Source organism: Mus musculus, chromosome 1 (assembly GCF_000001635.26).
Source record: "Mus musculus strain C57BL/6J chromosome 1, GRCm38.p6 C57BL/6J".
NCBI lineage: Eukaryota > Metazoa > Chordata > Mammalia > Rodentia > Muridae > Mus > Mus musculus.
This window is the reverse complement of record NC_000067.6, coordinates 167,220,174-167,246,421: the sequence shown is the minus strand read 5'-3', so window position 1 is coordinate 167,246,421 and position 26,248 is coordinate 167,220,174. Positions and strand designations below refer to the sequence as shown.

The following is a 26,248-nucleotide window of genomic DNA, read 5'->3' as shown; positions in this document are numbered from 1 at the left end:
GCATTTCCATTGGGCATCCGTGTTGAGCACCTTTTGTTTGCGTCTCGACTTTGGGTCTTGACTTTGTCCATTTTATAGTCAGGTTTTTGGTTACTGTAGTAGAACTTCTTTATGTATTTAGGATACCATTCCCCAACCAATATATGAATGCAAATACTTTCTCCCACCCCACGGATTCCTTTCTACTCCATGGTCAGTACTCTTCCTACGAAGTCCAGCTTCCCTGATTTTCCTTTGGCTTTCTCTGCTTCAGGTATCATATCCCACACCACTCCAAACCCCAGGTCACAATGTTTTGCCTCCCATGTTTCCCCAGTATTGTATAATATAGCTTTTCGGAGTTTTTGTTTGTGGAATAATGTCAGCAAAGTTTCGGCTCTGTTTGGAAGGAATAGCTGAGCTTTCTCAGTACCTTTGGTAAAGGATAATTTTCTTACAAGGAAGAAGATAGCGGCTATTTAGGTTGTCACTGAGCTGTGTGGTGCAGTGTCTTCCAGGTTTTTTTTTTTTTTTTTTGTTTTGTTTTGTTTTGTTTTTTCCCTAAATGATACAGGAGAGTTTTAAGCTTCTCACTGTCCTGTGGACTGACAGAACACATCAGGTTGCTTTCCTGAAGGAGTAGACCTTGGTGGAAGTAGGAGGTTGTCCGGGATGGATTAGAAACACACGCTACTGTTTCTTGATTTTGTGTCTCTAGTTCTGTAGGTGGCACTATTTCACCAAAGGCTCGGGGATGGGCATGGACACCCCGGAGTTTTTTTTTTGTGTGTGTGTGTGTGTGTGAGGTTTTTCTGTGTGGTGTACACCCCCACCCCCAACCCCCACAGGGGTGTGTGTGGGTGTGTGTGCAAGTGTGCATTAGCTGTTTCCTGTGGTTGGGGAGAACAAGCCCTCCCTCCGCAGACCACCTGGCGTGAAGTGGGAACTAGCACCTGTGTTTAAAGACACCATGAACTGGGCAGTAGACCTCTGTCTCTCAGATGTGCCACGGGTCCGGCTCCTTTAGTGTGGCCCAAAGCCTAGGCCTTTCTAGTGTGAGCGAGCGGACTGGAAGCAGAGCCTGGGTCTCTGCAGTGATGGATTCCAGGAGCTCACAGCTGCAGGCCTGTCTGGCACTCTCTGGAGCGTTCACCGGAAGCTCCTTACCACCCTACCCTCTCAGGTCTCTGTACTCACCGAGGGTCTGGCCTGTTTCCAGCATCTGGAGCTGCTGAATTGCTGCCCTCTTTCTGGCCTCCTCTGACCCGTTTGATACTTTGGGGAGGCAAAAGGATGAAGGAACCACTGAGTAGTAAAAAGGACATGAAATGGAGAAAAGATTAAGAAATCTATGACTTGGGAAGGCCTTTTTTTTTCCCCCAAATGTTAAGGTGAATATAATCATATCAACAAGAATTTCTTGAGCTTTACTGTTTAAGTCATATGTATGTGTATGGTGTTGTATGCACACGTGTGCATATGTGTGGGGAGGCCCAAACTTGCTGTTGAGTGTCTTCCCTTGATCTACCTGTCTTTCAAGACGAGGTCTCTCACTGAGTTCAAGAGACTGGCTTGGCTGACCAGTGAGCTTTTTCCTGCTTTTTGCCCTCTGTTGCTCGTCCAAGGACTAATTATTTGGCCTGTGTCTTCTGCATGGCTTAAGGTGAGCCCGCCTTTCTAGGGATGGACTCTTGAGCCAAAGTGATTTGAAACAGCTCAACGGGAATGTTGGGTGTCCACTCAGGCCCCAGATCCTGTTCTCTTGCCCAGGGGTTTTTCTAGTCTAACAAGAAAGTGTCTGTGAACGTTTGTGTACACGCTTCTTTGTGGACATATTGCAGCAACAGATAGTAGTTACAATTGAACAAGTATAGGCGATTCCCCTTCCTTTCCCCCACAGGCACCACCCCCCCCCCGCCCCCCAGTGGTACATTCTTTGCTTTGTGAACCTACAGCGGCCCACTGGCACTGAAGCCCACTGTTCACATCTCTCTTGGTGCTGTGTGTGTTCAGTGGCGTTGGTCATGCCCACTATTTTAGTAACTGGGGAACTTGCCTGCCTTAAGTCCCCATTTACCCATCTATTCCTCCCTCCTGCCTAACTCCAAGCAACTTCCAATCTCTGTACTATCTCTGTGTTTTGCTTTTCTAAAACGTGAGTTAGTTTTTATATGGAGTGTGAAGTTGTAGGTGTTTGGGAGCCTGGAGGCAGCGATGAATGGCAGATCCAGGAACACTGGTAAGGAAGGGAGCGTCCTCGGGAACCGACTGCCAGGAAAGCAATTGAAGTCTTGTCAGAAGTTATGAAGATCGAATGATAAATTGTTCTCAAAGAGAGTAAAAAAGACTCCAAAAGGAAGAGATGGATGGAGGGACGGGAGGGAGGGAGGTGCTTGGCACACAGTTTCTCCTCTGCCACCTTGCACTAGGGCATTAGACTTGGGCATTAGATTTTGATGCTGGATGGGAACAAAAGAAGAAATTGAAAATAACCTTCCTGGGCAGGTCTCTGGGTTTCCAGTGCTTGTGCATGGAGTGGAAGAATAGGCCAACAAAGGCTGTGTTCACCTAAGCACCCCCTCTTGGTCTGTCTGTGTACATGGACTGTTTGTCTGTCCGTGTGGTCCTTCCCTCTGGAAGATCTTCAGAGGATCCACTGACACGGCTCTGCCTTTCATTGTCCTTGTTCACAAGTGTGTTGATTGTCCAGGATGATGGGTATGGATTTTTATAGGTGCATATTATGTACTTTGGCCATTTACCCTCTCTTGCCCCCGCCCACCTGTGATTCAATGCTGTATAAACAGGAGAGGCAGTCAGCTGCCTTCTCACTTCTCAGCGCATCACCTCTGTTGTAGGCGTCTTCCCTGTGTAGAAGAAGCCAGGTGAGAGCAAATGGGTAGATGTTGTGTCCTTGGGGGCAAGCGACCTTGAGTATTGAGTTTCACCACTCCAGTTTGTCCCTTAATCCCCCTGTGTGAGGGGAAGGAGCTGGACCAGCCCCACTTGTGTCCTGAAGTGAGAGGAATGATTGACCCTCCAGTGTGATCTCTGCCCTCTGCCTCGAGCTTCAGAAAGGACTTAGCAGATTCACCAAAGCTAGCAGCAGCAAGCCCAGGCACGGCCACCGATTCTGTATTCAGGCGGAGGGTGAGGAAGTGGAGGCAGAAAGAATTCATTTCTTTACACAGAAGGGCTGAAGTCGTTTCTGCAGAGTGACTGTTTAGAGTCATTGTTACCTCATGTGAGGGTTAGTGTGACCACCGGAATCCTGGCATTCTGCTGTACGAGGGGAGTTTGCCTCTGCACAGCTGGTGACCAGACAGGATGACCCTAGACCTCAGTTCTTTGTGAGCAGTGTTTGTCCTTTTTGTGGTTGTGAGCCACCATGTGGTTGCTTGGATTTGAACTCAGGACCTTTGGGAGAACAGACAGTGCTCTTACCCACTGAGCCATCTCGCTAGCTAACTCTTGCCTAGCTAATGACTAACTCAGGACTGTTAGCTTCTTGCTGGATAAGAGGGTAGGAACGCTGCCATTCTTAGCCTGGTCCTTCTGAGTTCACAGCACGAGGCTAAGCACAAGTGGAGTAATCCCTGTGTTATGCTTTGCTGTGACCTCGCTCGCTCCTTTCCCCCTAGAACACAGCAGTGGCTCACCTGCTTCCTAGAGTAGCCATCTGTGCCCCCTTCAGCATGTGCTCAGACATCTTTTAACCAAAAGAACTAATTGTCGACAATCAGCAGTGGCTTACCTTTCCCTCCATCGTGAAGTAGTCATCAGAACAATTAACTTCCCGAGAGGCCCAGCAAGCACTTGCTTTGCAGAGCCTGCAAGGAGGGTTGCAGAGTCTCCCCAGCGATGCTGGGTCTGAGCACATTGGCACTGCACCCGTTTGAAGAGTCCCGGGGCTTTCTGTCTGCTCGGAAGTGGGGCAGGCCTGGCAGGTGTGCAGTGATTATGAGCACCCCCCCCCCACCCCCACCCTCAGCCAGGCTGTCCTGAGCCAGGCACAGCTGCTTTTGCAGTGTGTGGTCACAGGCAGAATCACTTACTCTGCCTCTCTGTGACTCAGAGAGTTAGGTAAGAGAGGATAGTGTCACCCACGTCATAGGTTGGGTTGAGGGTTGAGATGGCTCTAGCTGCAGGTTCTGTGTCATAGTCAGGGTTTAGTCAGGGTTACTGTTGCTGTGATGAAACACTGGCCAAAAGCAACCCTGGGAGGGAAGGGCTTATGTGGCTCACACTTGGCATCAGTTTTCATCACCAAAGGCAGTCAGGATGGGAACTGGGAGGCAGGAGCTGATGCAGAGGCCATGGAGGGTGCTGCTTACTGGCCTGCTTCTCATGGCTTATTAAGCCTGCTTTCTTATAATATCCAGGACCTCTGGCCCAGGGCTGGTACCATCTGTAATAGCCTGGGCCCTCCCCTAGCAGTCACTAATTAGGGAAATGCCCTACAGGAGGCATTTCCTTTCTTTCTTTTTTCCCTCCAATTCTCCCCCCCCCTCCCCCTTTCTTTGGAAGCATTAAAAAGCATTAAATTTCCTATTCTCAGATAGGACTGTAGCTTTGGTCAACCGTCACCTGAACTTGGTGGGAAGGTGTGCATGTGTAAATCACACCTATACTCAGTGTGTCAAGAACTCTCCCCTCTCCCCCAGTACCCTCACCTCTGATACTGTCAGATTCACATACACGTCCAGCCTGACTTTGGAGGACATATTCTGAACATAGCATGCTCCTACTCTTTTATCTGATTTGTGGTTCCCTGACTCTCAGACTTACTTTGTCTAGCTACTGTCTATCTTTAGTTGCTTCAGGGTGGCTGCTTAAGCTCCAGCTAGCAAGTGTTTACTAGGAGGGACAAAAGGGGGGAGTACTTAATTATTTAAGGAGCTTCCAGAAACCTTTCGCTTAAGACCTCTACATATTAATGTGACTAGAATTTAGCATGATGACGCAGCGCAAGGAAGGGCCGAAAACGTTAATGCTCAGGGCTGGAGATTCGGAACACACAACCAGCCACCTCTACTAAGTATTTAAGAGTTTTGTGTCGGTCAGGATAGACCCTAGGAGAGAATAGTTCAAATCATGGCCGATGCTAACTAAAAAGGAGCGGTGTACACTTTACAGGTGCCGGGTTTAAAGAGAAGGACCTCTGCTGAACTGAGACACCGCCGTGCCCCCCCCCCCCCAACTTCCAGCTCCTCTGTGGTACAGCCTGGCCAGTCCCTGGGGTAAAAGCTGAGCCACAGCTGATTCTTGGGTTATTGGAATGGTCTGTGGCCTCTTTGGGGTACTGGGGAACCTCATGCATTTGTAGCAGTTCAGCAAGTTTCTCATTGAGATCCTGTCTGTGTCTTGAGCACACAGTTGGTCCGCTTTGTGGTTAGTTTGCCCGCTTAGCATTGCATGGTTTTGGGCTACCCACGCTTAAGCCTATATCGATGGCTTGCAGCTACTCTAGGGAAGCATTCGAGTGGACACCTCTCTGCCGTGGCCACAAGATTGGCTTGCTCCCGTTAGAATCAACAGATTTGAATTTTCTTCTCAGTTGTGGCCAGAGCAAATGATGGGTGTTTTGATGTTCTCATGCCTGTAAATTAGAGCCTGTGAGTTGTGTGAGGAACACCCCCTGAGCCCAAAAAAGTGACCTAATGTCTGGGGGGGGGGGGCATGATGTTTTTTTTCTTTTTTCTTGAGATGGACACCATAGAACTTAGTAATCATACTAACCGGGAAAGACTGAAGAGTAATTGGTATGACTTATTCGCAGTACCAGAGCGAAGGGGCCAGATGGCCGTCCCTGCTTGGCCTTTTCCCACCACCAGCTGATGAGGTCAGCTGAGGTCAGGGCAAGTGTTAACCGAGGGGATGGAAATGATGAATCTGCCTGTTGATTGGCTCCTTTAAGCCTGGCTGGCTGGTTGCTAGGCTTCCCTCCCCCTGATTCTGAAGTAGCCTCAACAACTTGATGGGATTGTGGCATGCTGGACAGAGTGGCCCTTAGCCAGGATGTCCCTTGTGAGGCTGCAGGGACCCCCCCCCCCCCATCAGCCTTCCACCCACCCAAGGGTTTGGGGCCACAGAGCTCTCCAGCCCTGGCCTTGTGTACATCCTGGGGTTGGAGGGCATATGACAAAGAGACAACAGTCCCCAGTGCTCAGAAGTATTGGCACTGGCCCGCAGCCTCAGAAGGGGGTTAGGCCCGGGAAGACACACTGCTAGAAGTAGAATAGGCAGATGGTATCTGGGTGGTTGAGAGCCAACTTGTGTGTGAGTGAGGATGGTTTTTAAAGAAAAAGCCTTTGCTTAGGCCAGAATCTGCAGCAGGCTCAGCATCTGCCCTTTTAGGAACTGCCAGCCGGAGGGTTCTGGCGACTCACTGACACTCTGGCGATTCCCCGAGGGCCACCGAGAGTGTCTCTGAGAAAGGAAGCCGTTGTTCCACACATCTAGAGCGCTCAGCCTGTCGTCCTCGATGCTGGCTCCCAACAACTGGGACTTCTGTGTACGCACTTTGAGCTTTCTTTTGGTAGACGCACCACTCCCTGCCTTTAGTTATTTGAAATGCTATGACATTTAACACAGGCAGTGAGGTAAGGATGCGGTGCATTGCGGCTGGACACTGCCCAGAGCTCTCTCTCTGCCAGTGCCTGCGGAAGTGCGAGAAATCTGTGGAGGTGGTGCATGCCTTTAGTACCCGCACTTGGTTCTCTGAGCCGGGCCAGTCTGGTTTACAGAGGAGTTCCAGAATAGCCAGGACTACTTGGAGAAAGTCTACCTTGGAAAAACAGAGAGGATGAAGATGCACAAAACTAGGCTGCACGCAAGCTCCCTCAGGCTGTTAGATAGCTGTGAGCTGTTCCAGCCCTGGCTTAGAGTCCTGACTCCAGCACCTTGTTGTGCCTTGCACCCCCCCACCCCTACCCCCACCCCCACCCCCACCCCCACCCCCACCTTAGCACTAGCTGTTGAACTCCTGTACTAGTGACTTCCATCTCATGAAACAGCCCTGTTCCAGTCAGGAATTACGAAGAGCACCAAAGCCCTTGAATTGCACTTTATGGCGAACTTTTTTAGCCTACTCATAAGAGTTGCCAATCAGATTTTTTTTTTCAGGGTTGTAGCTGGATCAAGGGAAAGAAATTGTTTCTTGTCAGGCATGCTAGCTTTATACACTTTGGTGGTAGTGTGCTATTACTATGGATCAAAAACATTTACTAGACTTGGGCAAAATTGTTCAAAAAAATGTATAGTTAGTGTACACATGCCTTTGTGAAAGTTCTGTGTCCCAGAAAAGGTGAGCAGCACAGACTTTTCTCACCACCTTTGAATGTAGGAATCAGGAGATTCCAGGCCTGCAACTGTATCAGTCCCTTTCATTGACTTGGATGCTGGGTGTTTGCAGTTAGAGACAGACATGCAAGCTCTACCTTCCTGGGGGTGGGGGCAGCGGTGTGTGTGGGGGCATCTCAGGGAGCAAATATACACTCCAATAAAAGTTCAAAGTAGTTTCAAGTGCTTAGCTGTATAAAAGTGTCACAAGAGGGAAAATGACTTAGGAACAATAAACTGTGGCAAACTATTGTCCCTCCTTCGAGGGTTCCGTGACAAACATGCCCCGTGGTGCTGCACAGAACAGTCTGACGGATACAGAGCGGTGCAATGAGTGGCTTACTGTTCTCAGGCTCCAGTAAACCAAACAACGTTTATAAGAATTGTAACTTGTGTGTGCTTTGGTTTGTGTGTTCTGCTGTTAAAGTCAGGTGGCAAAGTTCGCAAAACAGGCTCGAGAACAAAGCCGAGCCTGGTAACTCTTATGTGTCAGTTCTGAGTTGTCAGGTTGTTTGTTGCTTGCTCCTGGAGCTTTGCCTGGCTCTGTAGACCAGGCTGGCCTCAAACTCAAACTGCCTTCTCCTCTCAGAGTGCTAGAATCAATGGCACACACTTTTTATTTTGTTGTACGTCTGGGTTTAGTGTGTGCATGCATGTGCATGTATGTGCATGTCTGTGGAGGTCAGAGGACAGCTTATCCACATTCACTCTTTTTCTTCTGCCTCACGGGTCCACCACAGATTACAGGCGTGGTGGCCAGTGCCTTACCCACTGAGCCATCTTGCCAGTCTGCTTCTGTTTTATTTAAGTAAGGCTTCATTACCTGTTTATATCTACCTGCATGCCTATACAAGCCAGAAGATGCTGTTGGCTTCCCTGGAGTTAAGAGTTACAGGTGATTGTGAGCCACCCGTCCTGGGTGCTGGGGGTGGAACTCATGTCCCCTGGAAGAGCAGCAAGCACTTCAGCCACAGAGCCGACATTCCAGCCTGTCCGCCACATTGCATAGCCCTTGCTCCGGCTCTCGCTCCCACTGATGAGGCTGTGTAGGCGCTGAGTGCCCCGTGCTTACGTAGTCACTTTTTGCTCTGTCAGCATACCATCAGTTCCACTTGAAGATGGAGCGATACTTGGCATTCCGTTTTCATTCACCAGCTTGCAGAGAGGAGGCAGGGCCACTCTCCACACCTTACAGCATGGAGCTCTCAGAGCAGCAGGCGCTGAGGAGGAGGAAGGGACCCTGGGCTCCTTAGACCTTCCTTTCAGCAGGCTGGTCTTAGAGGGGTTTTATTTTTCAAGATCCCAAACCCATCCCCACCCCCACCTCGGCACTGTCTTACCGTTTTAGTTGACTGTATATTACTAGAGCTCAGGGAGGCGCCAGCCTCGAGATGTGCACTTCCTGTGCTCCCACACACCTCTGACTCCTGGCTGTCGTCTTCTCTCCTCACAGTCTTCCGTTTGTGCTAAGATCGTCCAGCTTTTGGGGCAGAATGAGGTGGATTACCACCAGAAGCAGGTGGTGATCCTGAGCCAGGATAGCTTCTACCGAGTCCTCACCTCAGAGCAGAAGGCCAAAGCCCTCAAGGGCCAATTCAACTTTGATCACCCGGGTGAGTTGGGAGTTGAGAGATGTGTGTGTTGAAGGTGGATCGGGTGGTGGCTGTGTCCACGAGGCTTAGCTTCTCCCAGTCTGTTCCTCCTGTCCACACATACCATAGGGGCCTAATGACCAGCTTGCAGGGTTATCATGTGCTTAGAGGAAAGAATGGGTTTTGGGATATTTTGCAGAGAGCTGATTGAATCGAATGAATGCCAGCCATGTAAGCTTGGGTAGAGATGGGTCAGCCCCCGGAGCAAACACACCACTGGCCTTTCTGATTGATGTGTAGCAGCCTGTACCATCTCCACCCACCCCTCAACCCCCACCCTGCCCCATGTGGTCTGCTTGGTGACCAGCAAGAAGGGAGATGGGAGTCTTAACGTGGACCCCTACGTGAATTCTGCTGCGAGCTTAGATCAGCACAGTGCTCCTTCAGGTCGTCTGGGCTTCTCGTTGTTGGGAGTCAGCCCTGCTTGGCATGGGACTGCAGTTCTTCCTAGTCCCGGTCTACTTTCCACTTAGCTTGAGCCAATCCCAGGGCCCCCAGCTGACCTTCGAGGAGAGATGGGAGGGGCCATGGCAGCACCAAGTGTAGGCTGTCAGCAGGTAACAAACAGCTCAGTTTGCCAGAACTCATTTAACACACCCTGTTTTAAGATCCAGGGAGTGTTTATATTCTGTCACGGGTGGACACTGGCTTTGGAGAGGCAACATACGGGGTGTGAAGTTTGTTCTGATTTTAGGACAGGTTAGTTTAAAAACCAAGAGCTGTGTTAATTAATAATTTGATTTCCTTCAGATGCCTTTGACAACGAACTCATCTTCAAAACACTCAAAGAAATCACCGAAGGAAAAACCGTCCAGATCCCCGTGTACGACTTTGTCTCCCACTCACGGTAAGCGAGCCAGGCTGGCCAGAGGCTGTGAGCCGTTGCGGTTTCGAGCATCCCGGGTGTGCCCTCTGCCTCCTTCTCCATCTTCATGAGGATATTTCGTGGACTACTTGGGTCGTTTCCCTTTTCCCTCTGAAGGAGGGGGTTGAACTTTGGGCACGTGTGTTTGTTGTGGAATGCATCTTTGACTCTTTGCTCTTTAAAAAGGTTATCACGGGCAGGACCAAAGGCAGACCAGGGAAAGAAGAAAGCAACATCTCTCCATTCTCAGGCTGTACCTGTAGCTGGAGAGTGTGGAGGGTTTGAGCCATCGGGATCATACCACACCCCAAAGCTAGTTCCCAGTCTGCAGTCAGCATGCAGACATCTAGATCCAGACAGACGCTGTTGAAGCCCCCGCTGTGGGCATCCATCCTAGGGCATAATTAGAATCTGAGCTCACTCTTTGCCCTAATATGAGGATACATTTCGGAATATTTACTCTTGTTGGCCAGATATGAGTCTTCAGAACTGGGTTAACATAAAAAACTCCTTGGGGCTCCACAGCGTAAGCTGAACTTGTAGACAGCCTGTTCCCAGGCATGGCTTCTTGGACCTGAGCTTGTCGAGGCTCCAGTCTTTATCTGTGGGTTGTTAGAAAGTTTTTCCCACCGGCTTTCCATTCTTCTGATTGCTCTGTGCCATTCATTCTCCTGAGTTGAATTCTTTTAAGACAGGAAATTAGATCTCTTACCAGATGTTCCTGTCATTACAAGCCTAGTGCCTGCCTCTGCATTATCCTGTCCTGCATCCTGAGCTCTTAGAACAGTGCACATATACATAGCCTGTGCCTTTCTCATAACCCAGGGCACGAGGGTGTGGCAGGGGTGGGGACAGGAGGAAGATGAGAGGGTAATTCCCCGTGCAGTGAAATGCAGTGGGGCTCCAGTGCCCTCCCAGTGCCTCTGGTGGGGCCAGATCCTGCCACATGAGGGATAGAAGAATATTAGAACTAAGTACCCCCTAACTTAGAGTGGTTTGCCAATGTTAGCTGACTGTACAGTGTTAACAGGAGAGGCAGTAGGGGCCTGTAAGGAGGTGTAAGGCAGATACCATCTTACCAAAGGCTAAGAGTGCACTGGAGGGGCATGGGGCAGAAGGGCCCCAGGCAGCCTGTCTGTTCAGACACATCCCAGGACCACTGTGAAGGATCTGCCTTGGGCGGCCCAGCCCTGTGAGTGAATGAGCTGTGTCTGTCTGTCACTCATCATGGGGGCCCTTGGAAGAGGTGGACAGAGAACTCTGGACTTCCATCCAGGGCTTTCTCGCTCACCACAGCACACTCCAGAACTCTCCCCCCTCCCTCCACTCCACACACTTTCCCTTGGCTCTTTGCTCCCCTCGGGTTGCCTCAGGTAGGGGAGAGTAGGTAGAAATGTGTACAGCAGTGGGTAGGAGTATATAGCAAGAACTGAATATCTGACTCTTAAAAGTTCAGAGTGCTAAGTTGGAGAAGTGCAAGGCATGACAGAATTCCTAGAGAGGACTTCAGAAAAACTCTGTCTCTGTCTGCATCCTTCAACCCGTTTTATTTAAAGAACGTCCACTACTAGTTTGTCCTAGCCTTCTTAATTCCTCCTCTGCATGGTGATGGCCTGAGGCCTCTGGGGCTAGGAGCCAAGCCCCTCCCGGTCTATAGCGGGAGAGAACCCGGATTTGCAGCCCAGCAGATGCTCTGATCTTGCTGTGGCTCCCTGGCCATTTGTCTCCATCACTGCTCCCCTCTTTGCAGGAAAGAGGAGACGGTCACCATCTACCCCGCCGACGTGGTGCTCTTCGAAGGGATCCTAGCCTTCTATTCCCAGGAGGTCCGAGACCTGTTCCAGATGAAGCTTTTTGTGGACACAGATGCGGATACCCGTCTGTCTCGCCGAGGTGCGTTCTGTAAGCTTCAGATGGCCCTCTTGGTGGCCACTTTGGGAGCAGATAGATGGGAGCCCAGGAGAGGCATGTGGCGGGCACCCTCCCTGGATCTGAAGTGAAGCCTGGACCTTTCCTAATGCAGCTGTGTGGCCCTGTGACTCAGCCCAGTTATATCAGCCCAGCCCTGGGATATCCTGCTACCTAGTGTTTGGTGATATCTAGGAAGGGATTAGTCACGTTACGGTTTAGGCAAAGAAAGGCTTGTTCGGTCACAAAGGTGAAATAAGGCTAGTTTCATTGGGAATCGTCTAGTTTAAATGCTTATGGCTTTTTCCCCCATAAGACATCAACAAGAGATGCCTTGGACTTGGAAGTCACTAACTTTAGGGCATCTGGGGACAGAGACCCTGTGCTTGCAGTGCCTTGTCCCTTTTCCCACCGTCTGCTTCCTCATGCTCTCATTCCCTCGAGCCAGCCCTGGAGCAGATTCTCCACCAGGCTTCCTGAGAGCAGACCTGTGCTTTTGTTGAATCTGTGCATTCTCAGAAACCACAGAACTAACTGGGTGAGGAGCTGAGCGAAGCCATTTGATTCCAGTGGGAGGCTTGGGGGTGTGGTGGTGGTGAGGGGTTAGGTCATAGGGATGAGGTGCGATTGTGGTGCAGGCAATTAGAGAAAGTGCTCATTACCTATAGACACAACAGTGGCCTGCTCTGAGAGTAGCTTGTGGATGGAGCATACAAGAGAGAATAGATAGGAAGTAGCTTGGGCTAGGGATGTAGCACTCCCAGCTCCGTGGGCAGAGTGCTTGCCCAGCATCTGTGAAGTCTAAGTTCCATCCCCAGCATCACGTGAGCAGGTGTCCTCTATCTCTAATGCATCCTGGGAGGTAGAGGAAGGAGGATCAGAAGTTCAAGGTCATCTTTAGCTAGTTCAAGGCCAGCTTAGACCCTGTTTCAGACAGATCCTGGTAGGTAGATATGTGAGTTATTGGACATTCCAGTCCAATATTATATAATATTCAGCAAGAGCTGTCCATGGAAGCTGTGGAACAGAGAGAAGCTAGCCTAAGGGATTTTCCTGCTAAGGAACAATGGGGTGCACATTCACTTGGAGCCGCACTTGAGCTCTGGGAAGCAACAAAAGTATCCGTAAGTGATGGGGGGAGATTGGTGGGTGAGACCTTAGTTCCAGCAGGCAGATCCCTCTTCTGGCTTAGTGACGGTGGTGGCTCTAGTGATACCCAGGCAGGCTTGTGTTTCTTGATGGACCCCTCCTCTCTCAGTGCATCTGACTCGTCACCTGACCTACAAATGCAGCACTTTTCCTCACCTTATGGTTGCCAAAGGCAACATGGTACATAATAATAACAACAACAACAACAACAATAATAATAATAATAATAATAATAATAAATCAAAGCCAGGCTTCAATGCGCTAACACTCAGGCTTCAATGCGCATCAGATGTGTGGCCTTGGGCAGACTGTGTCTGAACCTTATTTTTTCCTAGCACACAGTCATCCGGGGATGAGTCCTTCAGTGACAGATTAGAGATGTTGCAGGGAGAGTGCCCAGAGGCGCAGGAGGTGATGGTCAGGGGGAGGGGCTGGCATCCTCTCTGCAGTCTAGCTGGGCCTCGGGAGAGTCTTGACTGACTGGCTTACTAACTGACCTAGCAGGTGGGACTCAATCCTAGAGAGACCTCAGAGGAGGCTAAACACGCCTAGGAAATTAGAATCAGATTTGGAGTAGTTGTAAAGTCTTGGCTTCTGACTAAAATCCGGTCATCAGGATCCAGGTTGACCAAAACCGTCTCCCTCCCTTTCCTGGCCTGGGATGGGGAGAGGGTCTCCATATGACTATGGGAAGTCCTTGAAGTGATGAGGAACCTGGGAGCTCTGCCTGCCTCTGCCTCTGCCTCCAAGGGTTGAGATTTAAAGGCATATGCACCCAGCTCCCCCGAGGTTCTCCTTGGTCAGTGACTGTCTGCCCGTTGCTGCCTGGGCAGACTGCTTGCCTCTTTGTTTCAGATGTGTTTTTACAAGTCCCCCCTCTGCAAAGCCCTGCCCTTCCTGGTGGATTTGTGGAGTTTTCTTACTTGTCATTTCTACAAGTTCCTTCTTTCAAGGTGTGACACAAATCACGCTTGGTGTATGCTTGGGATGCAGGGATCTTCAGGGTCGGGGGGACAGTGAGTGAGTAACAGGAGCAGATAGAGGCCTGGAGAAGATTCTGAGAGAGCTGGGTGCCAGGTTTCCACCCATCATTCCTAACCTAGGCTATGTGTGCTAGGTGTCTGACATACCAGCCAGGGAGAAGTGGGTCTTAGAATCCCGCAGGCCCCGCTAGATCACCTTACTCTCTGCATTTACTGAGTGCTTCTCTCTCTGCTCCTTCCTCCTGGTGGGCTCTTAAGCAGAAACGAGGCTTGGGCAGTTAGAGGCTTGGGCGGTTAGAGTGCCGCTGTCGGGCCCCTCTAGGCCAGACAGGGAGCTAGCAGACATTTAGCTTCCTGCACATTGCTTTGTTCCAACCCGAGTGTGGGGTTCAGGCTGGGCTGGGGTGGGGTGGGGTGGGAGTGTTGGTTTTTCTGGAGTTTCCGGTTTGTGCCAACATCTTGTTCTGACTCAGCCTTTGGTCTGGCTCCATTTCTTGGCAGTGGCCAAGGAGCAGGGCATTTCAAATGCAGTGTGCTGGCTGACCCCGGCCTGCCCTTGGCCATGGAGCCATCCTAGTCTGTTTAAGGTGACAACTTCTTTGAAGGCTCTTAGGGCGTTGGGTGACAGTGCCTTTTCTGTTATCGTATGTCCTCAATATCTGGGACCCGTGTCTTTGTGACTCTTCTTTTCCATCTGTCCCTTTAAAATACGCATCGCATGTGTCTGTGTTCTACTGGCCTCTCCCGGACCTTGCCTTAGCTGTCTGGGGTTCTGCAGGACTCCTGCGGCCCCTGCCCCCTCCCCTCACTGGCTGGTCTTAGCTTGAGGAGCCCCCTCCAGGTTGTGCCGGTATTGCAGTTGTCACAGGAGGGTAGGCTTGTTGAACCTACCGTGTGCCAGCTGCCATGCCGAAGATTTTCTGTGCCTCCCTGTCATCTTAACTAATAGCTTTATCGGGGCTGGGAATGGAGCTTGGTTCATAGATTGCTTGCCCAGTGGGCACAAGCTTGGATTCTTTCCCCAGCACTGCGTGAAAACGGAGCACAGCGGCCAGCTCCAGCTCTCGGGAGTTTAGGCAGGTGTGTGAGTTAGTTGAAGGTCATCCTCTGCTCCATATCAAGACCAGCCTATAGGCTCCGTGAGATTCCTCCCTCCCCCAGTTATAATCAGGATGTTACGTTGTCAGCTTCTTGTTTAAGGAAATGAAGACCCAAAAGAGGAGAAGTCACTTGTTTAAGGTCACAGGAGCAGGAGTCTCTAGGGACAGGACTCCCATCTAGGTCACGTTCCTCCAGATCCATAGTCATTAGATAAAGAGAGCCACGCAGTCCTGCTGGGTCACTTTCCCCCCAGAGCTGACTGCATGACTCACCGGCTTCTCTTATGACAGATGAAGTTACCAGGTCTGGCCTGCAGGCAGCAGCAGCAGCAGCAGCAGGTCTGTGTGGGGTGTGCCCACACGTGTGCGGGTGTGATCGTGTACGCATGTGCACACACACACATCACTACTTAGCGGCCTGGCTGAGATCTGGTAATCCCTGGGAATGCAGATAAAGAACGTAGCATGTTAATAGTCAGCTTTAAATGACAGCTGGGGCTGGCGAGATGGCCCAGTTGTTAAGAGCGCCGACTGCTCTTCCAAAGGTCCCGAGTTCAAATTCCAGCAACCACATGGTGGCTCACAACCATCCGTAACGAAATCTGATGCCCTCTTCTGGAGTATCTGAGGACAGCTACAGTGTACTTACATATAAGAAATAAATAAATAAATAAATAAATAAATAAATAAATAAATAAATCTTTAAAAAAAAAATGACAGCTGTGCAGAGGGCTGCGTTGGTCGACAGGCCCTCCTTCCTACCTCACTTCTCTAAGGGAAACTGAGCCCTGGGGAGGTCAGAGCACAGTGACAGAACCAAGATAGTCTGGCCCTTAAAACAGGTTTTTAAAAAGTGCTGGCTGCAGGTCCCTGACTAGAGGGACTGAGGGAGATCATAGACGTGGAAGGCGGTGACTCTGGATCCATCTGGGCTTCCTCCGTTTTCCGGCTTACTTTTGCCTGGAATGGGAGAGAACTCACCGGGGGCATTTCTATTCGCAAACTTCTGTGCCCGAGGTGAGCAGAAAGGGCTTTCCACCCCGGTGGGCAGGGGTTGAGGGGTGGGATGGTGGTGGTGGTGGTGGTGGTTGCTGTGGATTTGGGAACACTGGTGAGCATTCCGCCAGCCGCTGCCAGCTGCTCCCTGTTGTCGGACTCAGTGGGGGCGCCCTGCTCTTTCCTGGTTCTTGTAAAAATTCTGTTGGCTTGTGACAAGAAAGCTGCTTGTTGGTCTTGGTCAGGCAGCCTTTTATGTTCGAGAACACACCGTAGTAGAATTTGCTGGTAGTAAGACTTAACGCAACTTGTTTTTTCCTAAATCTGTTGTTGATCCATCCCAGGTCAAGAACCTGAAGTCCGGCTTCTCAGTCACGCGGGCGACCTGCATGGGCCCGGTCTGCTCCCTCACGAACCGTTTTCTTGATTTCTGTGTTTTGTTTTTCCTTCTCTTGCAGTATTGAGGGACATCAGCGAAAGAGGGAGGGACCTTGAGCAGATTTTATCACAGTACATTACGTTTGTGAAGCCTGCCTTTGAGGAATTCTGCTTGCCAGTGAGTTGTATTCTTTGTCTTTGCTAAATGTAAATCTTGATATTTAATGATTTCATCTTCTTTAAAGGATTATTATTATTATTATTATTATTATTTTATGTGTATGGGTGTTTTTGCCTGTGTATGTCTGTGTACCGCATGCATGGAGTGCCCAGAGGAGGGCTTGGGATCCCATGGAACTGGAGTTACAGATGGTTGTTAGCCGCCAGGCCTATGCTGGGTCCTTTGGGAGAACGATAAGAGCGTTTAGCTGCTGGGCCTTCGCTCTAGCTTTGTGATGGTAGATTGCTGGATTCATCTGGGCTTCAGCTGCAGCTCAGATCTTACTCCTCTCCGAGTGAGCACCTGATTGAAGTCCTGAGAGAGCAGGCTGGGTTCCGTCCTGCTGTCTTTCTCCCCTCTTCCTCTTAAGGTTACTCTAGCCCTGAGTATCTCCTAGCGCAACCTGCGTTTCTTGCCTGGAAGGGTTATGGTATCGAGCCTTTGCTTGAAGCTAGCTCACATCCAAGATAGACCTTAACCGGCTGGAGACTCCAGAAAGCTGAGTGTGGGTGCAGGGGTCGTGGAGGGAGGCACTGTGACAGTTGGTTCATTTTAGGGAGTGCTGGGCTATGCCAGAATCCTCTTCCTTGCCTGTGTCCTGGCACAGCTGTATGCCCTCTGGAGGACCTGAGAGTTGACCTGGGAGTTCCCTGTGAGGTGGCTTTCTGAGAACCGAAGGGGACTGACTCAAAGCTTATAATCCGCCAGAGAAACACATCTCCCCAGGAGAGGCCAAATGGGGCCCGAGACTCAGGGTGTGATGTGGTCCTGAGAAGGGAAGAAGCTGCGGAAGGAATGTTAGGAGAGTCACTGTGTCCTCCCGGCTTGAGCAGGTCTGGCAAAGCAGGCCTTCCTTATCTGTAATTAGGAAAGAGAGAAGTTGGAGCTTAGGCCGGTTTGAGCGAGGTCGTTTGGGAAGAGTGGTGTTGGGGATGGTCTTCACAGTAAGTGTGGCTTTATCTCTTCTTGCTAATAAATGCCTTCTGCCCTTTCTCCTCAACATGCCTGCTTTAAGTCCGTTAGACCTTCACCCTACACCAGGCTTGGTTTTTGTTTTCAGTCGGGGACTGCTGGACTTTCTGAGTAAGCCCGAGTAAGTTTGCCAGTCTGAAGGTTAGGTTATAAGATCAGGTTTCTGGGAAAGGGCTCCCAGGGCCGAAGGGCTGTGAAATCCTTTTCGTCTCTTTTACCGGAGGACCTTCCCACTCTTTGACTTACTGAGAAGCCAGAAGAGTTTCACCATTTGGGAGCCAACCGTGTGTGTTCCTGTCCTGCTGTTTAACTCAGGTCTAGGCCAGCTGAAGATTCTGGCCGAGTGTTGTCTGTGCTCATCCCCACAGTCCAGCTACTCCTTGCTCGGGGAAGAGCAGTTCATTTCGCATCATTGAGAAAGGTCTGGGGTCTGAGGTTGTCATGGCTGTGGTCAGCAGTTGGCAGGAGTGAGGGTTCTCGGGCATACAAGGGGGTGCTCACGGACTGTGTGAAAAGGCAGGGCCATATTCTAGGATGCGCTTACTGCTAATATGGCTCATGGAATCTCAGTAAACAAACAAAATACACAACACCAGGAGCATAGCTTCACTTTGTAAACTATTGCAGTGATAGAGAAGCTGGTCGCCAGCAGGGTGTTCCCTTCCGAGGCTTTATCTGAGGGCTAGTGTGAATAGCGTCACCCCTCAGACTGCTTAAAAACCCAAGGTGTAGGTGGATCCCCTTTAAGTGCAGCTATTGGTGCTTTGTTTTGTGAGCGTTGGGGGTGGAATCCAGGGTCTTAGACTAGACAAGGGCTCTCCCCCTGAGCTGCATCTCCAGCCGGTTAAGTGTGGGTTTTTCTGATTAATGCTATTCCTAGTATGGGCTATACTTGACACGTCCTTTCTCCCTTCACTCACATGTCAAGCCATGAAGGTACTTCCTTAGGCCTCTCCTTCCCCAGCATCGCCTTCAAAGCCTCAAGCTGCTGCCAGGGGCAGGCTAGGCCCTCCCTTCCCTCCCTTGTGCCCTTGGAGAGGGACTCAGGTTTGTCCCTGAACGCCCGGGTTAATTCGATGTAAATATCTTTCTCTACAGACAAAGAAATACGCCGATGTGATCATTCCTAGAGGTGCCGACAATCTCGGTGAGTGCCTGTGGGAAGTCCTGTGCCCAGTAACCTGCTCACACCGCTCTTAATAGGCGCACAATTGTGATGACTCTACAGGGTCCGGTAGTCTGGGAACAGATCTGTGGTCACATGTATGTCATGTGTGTAGACATACATACTCAGGGAATCTTACAGAAAGAGCTGCAGACTCCCTTCAGCTGCCACCCCAGTAATGACATGTGGCCACCTGGTATCCAAGACCACCTTTGTCAAAACATACCAAGTCCCAGAATCCTGGGCATGGCTGTACCTGTGCCTGTAACTCTGGCAGTGTTTGGACTGGAAACGGGACAGTTGCTGGGACATGTTGTCTGCCAGCGTAACTGTGTCCCCAGTTTAGTGAGAGACCATTTGAAGGGAACAAGGTGGAGTGTCATAGAGAAGGACACACCTGACATCTTCCTCTGGCCTCCCTATATACTCAGATACATACCCCACTGTCACTCACACACACACACACACACACACACACACACACACACACACACACACACACACACACACATACACACACACACCCTTGTTGATGCTGTTAGCATTGGTCAGTTGGCTGAGGTATGCAGTTTGTTTCCGATGCTAACACAGCTCGTCCTTCTGTGGGAAGAAGAGCCTTCTGTATTGTTGATATTGTTGCAGTTTGGGGACATAAGTTGGTAGGTCCTTAGTAAAGGGAACTTAGAGGTAATTGGTGTTAAAAACCATCTCTCGCTGGGTGGTCGCACGTGCCTTTAATCCCAGCACTCAGAAGACATGTGCAGGGCCAACTCTTTGGGTTTGAAGCCAGCCTGATCTATGGAGTTCTAGGACAGTCAAGTGTTTCGGAAAAATCCTGTCTCTAACCCCAGCCCCAACCCTCCAAAGACAAACAAACAAACAACCCAAAACCAGACCACCTCCAGTCATATCCACACAATTTCTGGGTTGCTTCATCTGGTGGGAACTCTGACTGATTGCCAGTAGTTGTCTGTTCACTGGCTATCATTCCCTGCCCTTTTAGAATATTTTGCTGGAGGCTCTGGAGAAGGTTAGGTAAGACTTGCTTTCAAGGGTTGGGGCCACTCTCCTGGAAGTCTTTGCCTCTGCTTCCTGCGTGCCCGTCCATACCCATAGACTGTCCTCACAGCCCCGCCCGTGTGCCCTTGCCGCATCCCCGCTGTCCCTAACACTGCCGGTCTCTGTCTCACAGTGGCCATCAACCTCATCGTGCAACACATCCAGGACATCCTCAACGGGGGGCTCTCCAAGCGGCAGACGAACGGCTATCTCAACGGCTACACCCCTTCCCGCAAGAGGCAGGCGTCAGAGTCCAGCAGCCGACCACATTGACTCCCGTGCCCCTGACTCCAAACCCCAGCCCCCCAGCTCCAAGACACAGGAGGGGTCGAGAGGCTCTGGTCACCTGTACATACGCCTCCTCAGAAAATTACTGTATTTAAGAAAACACCACGGAGATGAAATGCCTTGATTTCCCTTTCTGCCTTTTTGTACTTTGGAACAGCAAATCTTGATGGAACTTGACCCTGAGCTTAAGTGACAAACTGTGCCAACTAGTACTGGTGATGCCTAATTATGAACCCAACGTGTAACCAGTTATAAATACACACATACATACGTCTATATAAAAAGAAAGGATCTATTTTTGTGTAACTGTACAGATACTGTAAAGCTGTTTGCCATAAGTATCCTGTAGGAACCTGTGCGTGGGTGTCGGGCCTGGAGCCCCGCTCAGCAGTCAGTGTTCTGTGCTCTGGCCACCGGGGAGCCACGGGAGTCGGGTGGTTGATTGGTTGATGTCCCTTGTTCTCAGCACCCTGGGCCTCAGTGGGGATGGGACTCAACCCTCAAGGGCTCCCCTGTCAGATGCCACCTCCTTGAAACTGGAGCTGAGGGAGATACTTCTATTTTTTTTTTTTTCCTGTTTTGTTTTGGAGTTGAAATTAAGTGTGATCTCAACTCACCTCAATCTCAGGGAAGAGGCCCACTGAGGAAGATCAGTCTGTCTGCGTTGTCTGCCGTTCCTTCTTGCCTCGCTCTGGTTGCCTGGGCACCTCCATGACTCCTTTCTTCCTGTGCTATCTTTGTTCCCCAGGAAGCCAGAGCTGTCTCCAATTTCCAGGTGGGGATTTTTTAGGGTCTCATCCTGTGCGAAAAGAGAGAAGGGGGTGGGAGGGGACTCTGTCTCCTGGAGAGTGTAAGGAACTAGCTGGCCAATTGCCTGACAAATTATTGGATAAGAATATTTATCTTAATGAGCTTTGGTTAACGACATCTGGTATGGACCACTGACATTTATTTGAGGTTGCCCCAGGAGTTCTACCCATGGAGCTGGCAATAGTTTTTTGTCTCGTCTGAGCTGGGGCTGTATTGGGAGGTGACAGCCAATGCCTCACCCCCAGAGATTCTCTTGAAGCAGCAGCATCAGGATGATTTCCTGAACCACACTGTCACTGTGTTAATAAGGTGGCTGCCTAGCAGGAAGGGGCCGGGAGAAGAGAAGTTATTTCTTAGAAGATGTTAAGGGAGGGTAGTTAAATCATGGGTACCTAAGCTGGGGTTTTAGATTGAAGATGCCCAAGGTAGAGATCTTCAGCTCCTCTGAGCACTTCCTCTTGGTGCTGACTCCTGCCTAGAGGAGGTTGATGGATGGCTTGCTGAGAAGACAGCTGGAGGGAATGGGACCAAGCAAGAAGGGACAGGTGTGAGGTAGAGGCCTCAGTCTGTGCTGGCTGCAGAAGAGCCGTGGATTGTCACGTTGGTGGTCACCATCCTGCGCTTTGTGGGTCACATGCTTAGTCCCTCAACCCATGGGAGAGCCTCATGTCTGAGTAGCACTTGGAGCCCACTGAGGCTCTTACTCTGATACTCCACAAACCGCACCGAGGTTCCCTCGAGCTGTCCCGTCTGATTCCCCAATCAGGATTCAAATTTGCCTTCAATTCCGTTTTTCTATTTAGGTGTCATTAACCCAGTCCTCAGCAGAGCTTTGTCACTTTTCTGAGGCAGTAGGGGGCCGAGGTGCAGGCTCTGTAGCAAGTTCATATGCTGGTAGCTGCCTTTGGAGCAGGGAGCTCTCAGCTCAGGAGCCTGTGGGGAAGGCGCACTCACCAAGGCAGATCCATCTAGAGTATTTGGGGAAGCAGTCTTTATCACATCAACTTCGTGAAATCCTGAGATTAGAAAACGGTAGGTTAGGACCTGGCCTCAGATCCCAAGAACAAGGACCTCGGTGTTGCATGTTGCATGTGCTCATGGGAAAAACTTATTCCTGTGTACAAGAGCCTTGGCAGCTCAGTGGGTAGCACGCTCAACTTTACTTGAAGCTTCCAGGTGCCAAACCACTTCGTGCCTTGGCTGTCTATCCCACTGCCGTGGAAAAGGGATTCTTCCCATCTCTGAGCCTTTATTAGCTGCTCCCTCATCTACCCATGGTGTTGGGACCAAGCCTCCGAAACCTCTGAGCAGCCCACTTGTTGCAGCTTGGACACCGCTGTAGGACCACCTTACCCCTATCTCCGTGGGAAGTTCTGGATTGGCTAGAAGCAGTATTTGCTGGGTATAGGGAAGGGCTGGACGCTGTACTGTTTCCAGACCGCCGCCCAGCTTTTTGGCCAATTGTGCATTTGAACCTTCTCTACGGGAAACATTGTGGTCTGAGCCTTGAGGTTTTGGTTTTGCCATTCCATTGTCGAGTAGGGAGGTAAAGGGATCTTGAAGCCATGGCATTTGTCATCTGGGGACTCAGAGCTGTTCTAGAGAGGAAGCCGAGCTGGGCAGAGCTGCACAACCTTGAACACAGGTGCATAGATCCTTCCACTTCAGAGCCACCCAATGGTGCTTGCTTCCCCCACCCGTTCACAGACGTCTTTGGCCTGAGTGTTTAGGAAACGAAAATTCTGAGTCTTGTGTCACAGGAAGGTCCAGCCTTACACCTCATCATGGTAATACAACCCCCCCCCCCCCCGCCCCCCTGACTTCTCTTTGGATAACCCGAGGCTGAAAAAGATAGGCATCTGATCTAGCTTGGGTAGAGTAGGCCTGGGGAAGGGAGTGAAGCAGGTTCATGCCTTGGGGCTAGGGCAGTGGCCAAGTCACCTGTCTCCGAACGAACACTTAGCGGTGACTACTCAGACCGTGGGGGAAGTTGGCTCCAGCTCGCTCTCTCCAGGGTGAGTCTCTTGGGAGGCCGCTGGGTCAGTGCCCCTGAGTAGTCAAAAGTGGAGACCGGATCAACCTTGGCCTCAAAGCCCCCACTGCTGCAGAGGAATGCAGTCTCTGGCAGGGAAATGTTTTTCACTGCCCTTGGAACCTGTGTTGTTCATGTCCAAGAGTCCAAAGAAAGGGCTGATTTCCTGAGGCTGGGGTCAGCCCCTGGTACATGCAGGCCCTTGCTTTCTTCGAAGGACCAGCTGGCCTTCTCTGTCTCCTTTGCCGTTCATATTTTCCTCTGGGCCATTGCTGTATGCTCTTTGTGTCAGGACAAGGAAGAGGGCAGGTTGGAAAGGCACAATTGGATGCATCTAGTAGTGTATACAAGTCCCTTTTAAGATTCTGGCTCTGGTCCTGCTGTGTTCTCACGGTGCCAGCCACAGGTGACCGAGTTTCAGCAGCGGAGTCCTGTTTCTCTCGGGCAGTGAGTTCCTACCCAGCCCTGCCTCCAGAGCAAGGTTGGGTGGCTAGAGACCTAGGCTGTTCTTTCCCTGGAAGATGCTGCCTCTTCCCGTCTTTGCTTTTTACTGCCCTGCCTTTGTTCGTGCTATGAAATGACCACACCCTATGTACTTGGCTGTAAATAAAGACAAATAAAAACAATGAATTCAACTCTTCACTCCTTTGTGGGTGCCTGGTTAGCAGCAGTCTCCGAAGCCTGCTGTGAGAATTGGGCGGAGGGAGGGCTGGGCCTTGCATTTCTGGAGGAAGCAGGGGTGCTTAGCCTGCCTCCTGTCCTGGTCTTGGGATGTGTGTGGGACAGACTCCCAGGGCTCTCCCAGGGTTAGTTACCTTGCACTCCCTATCACATGGTTTCTGGGAGGCTGAGGTTCTAGGAACGCTGACACTGTTCTCACTGATGTCCTTTGTGTAGCCTCTGCCGCCTTCCAGACCTACCCACTTCTCTCTGTTGAAAAGGAGAACTAAACCTAGGTGGAGTGAGCTAGGGGTGGGGTCGGGGGAGGGAAGGTAGCGGGGTGGGGCATGTGTAAGGAAGCTTACATTAATGACAACTCACTATGATGTGAATGAAGGTATATGTGTGTACTTTTAAAACATACATGTGCATGTATGTATGTATGTGTACTATATATGTGCATGCAACGCACAAAGTGTTGGAGTGAGGCACCATGTGGGTGCTGGGACCCAAACCTGGATCCTCTGAAAGAGCAGTAAGTGCTCTGAACTACTGAGGCATCGCTCCAGCCTTTCTATTCTTGCTTGATTATTTATTGATTGATTGATTGGTTCTTTGAGGTAAGAGTCTTGCTATATAGCCCTGTGCCATGTTGACCAGAATGGCCTCTGAACTCAGAGAGATCCACCTGCCTCAGCCTCCCAAGTGCTGGGATTAAAGGCACACACAATCACATCCAGCTTATTCCTGTTTTTAAAAGACCTACATCCAGGGCCTTTCACACAACTGGCTTTTGCTCTTTGTCGTTCCTGACAGTTCCCATGTCTTAGCTTCCCTTCATCTCTACTTCTCATCCTGTCTTTCCAGATGCTTGCTTTTTGCTAACCCTGGAACTAGGCAGGCCTCTGGATAGGAGCCTCAGCAGTGTCCCCTCTTTCCCTAGGGTGGTTTTGCTGGTGAGGCAGGGCAGTGATGCTGCTCTTAATTCTTTCTATGTGTATGGCTGTTTTGCCTTCATGGTATATCGGTACCGCTTGTTTGCATGGTATCCTCAGGCCAAAAGAGGGCATCAGATGCCATGGAATTGAAGTCACAGGTAGTTGTGAGTCTCCCAGTTTTAGCTCCAGATTAACATTGCTTTAATGAAGCCATCAATGGGCTGGCTTGCAGACAATGGCTTCAATACAAGGAGTAGAGAGAGGGTCTTGGAACATGGCATTGTAGGCTTCAAGAGACTAGGGTAGGTGGATTCCTTCACGATATGCTGGGGGTGTTTAGGTGCTTTAAGGCGGATCTAAAGTTTAAGTTAATGGCACATACCTGTGACCCCAATATTAAGCTGAGGCAAGATGACAAATTTGAAGTCATCTTGGGTCACATACAAAGACCCTATCTCAGAAAAATCCCTCCCAATCGCCCCTTCGCCACCACAAAGAGAACAATTTAAGAGGTCATTTTCTCGACTGGGGATGTTTCTTGGTACCAAAGCACCTGCCTAGCATAAGCAAGAGGTCCAGGCTCAATCCCCAACATTGCAAAACCGAAACTATGAGCTAGCTGTTACCCTAGTCTTGCGTGTATACTTACATACATATTTCAATAAACCATGAGCTAAAATAACATGGGAACCCATTAGAGACAGGACTAAGCCCTGGTATATACATCTTAGGAACATAAAACTACCCTCTATGTAAACACCACATCTACCCTGGGCCCTGACTTGTACTGTTTGGATTCAGTGGCTCCAAGGACTTGTGTGTTGAGTTCTGACTGTCCTGGCTGGGGCAAGCCAGCACCTGGTGACAGCTCCCCTGCCTGGACGGGATGCTCATCACACGTGTGCATTTCAGAGGAGCCCTCCCAGTGCCATCTGCTTCCTCTGAAGTAAACGGCCTCCATTGTAAAATCACACTAGATTTTTCCTGTGTTTGTTATGTGTTCACTCATACTTAAACAGACAGACAGACAGACAGACAGACAGACAGACAAACACCCCTCCAAAAAGCAAACCAAACCTGTGAAGGATGCTAAGAAATGTGCTGGTTCTCCGGGATCACTGGAAAACTGAATTCAGCTGCTGCAAAGGTCTAACCTAAATGACAGGAAGTCTGGTGTGTGTCTGCCATCTAGTGGTGGGGATTCAGACGGCAGCAGGAGTGGGTGGCTTCAGTTCCTGGACAGCCATTTGACTGGCTATTGATATTTAAGAGATGTATACTCAGGTGCTATTAAAAGTATTAACTACTAATATGACTTTAAAAAAATATTTAAGCCTCCACTAGAGCACATAGAAACTAACTCCCTTAATTTCTCCATGGCAACAATTGTGAGTGGATTGGGATGGGGGGAGGGAGTGTGGATGTGTGTGTGGATGGGTGTGTAGGTGTGAGTGTATATGTGTGTGTGTAGGCTAGAAGTTGTCAAGTGTCTTCCTCAATCACTCTCTTCTTCCTCTTCCTCCTCCTCCTCCTCCTCCTCTTCTTCTTCTTCCTTTCTTCTTCTCCTCTTCTTCTTCTTTCTCTTCTTCCTCTTCTTCCTCTCCTCCTCCTCCTCCTCCTCCTCTTCTTCTTCTTCTTCTTCTTCTTCTTCTTCTTCTTCTTCTTCTTCTTCTTCTTCTTCTTCTTCTTCCTCTTCCCCTCTTCCTCTTCCTCCTCCTCCTCCTCCTCCTCCTCCTCCTCCTCCTCTTCTTCT

The 26,248-nt window shown here is 50.2% G+C and overlaps 1 protein-coding gene across 6 annotated transcripts in view; it reads left to right on the top strand.

Annotated features, from left to right (window-relative positions):
* Uck2 (uridine-cytidine kinase 2) overlaps positions 1 to 23,527 on the top strand; it is a 63,039-nt gene extending 39,512 nt beyond the window's left edge. For 3 of the 6 annotated variants that reach the window (XM_030243724.1, XM_006497040.4, XM_030243727.1), the window contains 6 exons: positions 8,774 to 8,933; positions 9,723 to 9,819; positions 11,588 to 11,730; positions 16,432 to 16,529; positions 18,642 to 18,690; positions 19,901 to 23,527. In XM_030243724.1, coding sequence (XP_030099584.1) covers positions 8,774 to 8,933; positions 9,723 to 9,819; positions 11,588 to 11,730; positions 16,432 to 16,529; positions 18,642 to 18,690; positions 19,901 to 20,040 — 687 coding nt within the window. In that variant the 3' untranslated portion in view covers positions 20,041 to 23,527. The remainder of the gene's footprint in view (positions 1 to 8,773; positions 8,934 to 9,722; positions 9,820 to 11,587; positions 11,731 to 16,431; positions 16,530 to 18,641; positions 18,691 to 19,900) is intronic. The other 3 variants (XM_017312968.2, XM_030243728.1, NM_030724.3) reach the window with 2 other exon arrangements.
* Positions 23,528 to 26,248: the final 2,721 nt, after the last annotated feature.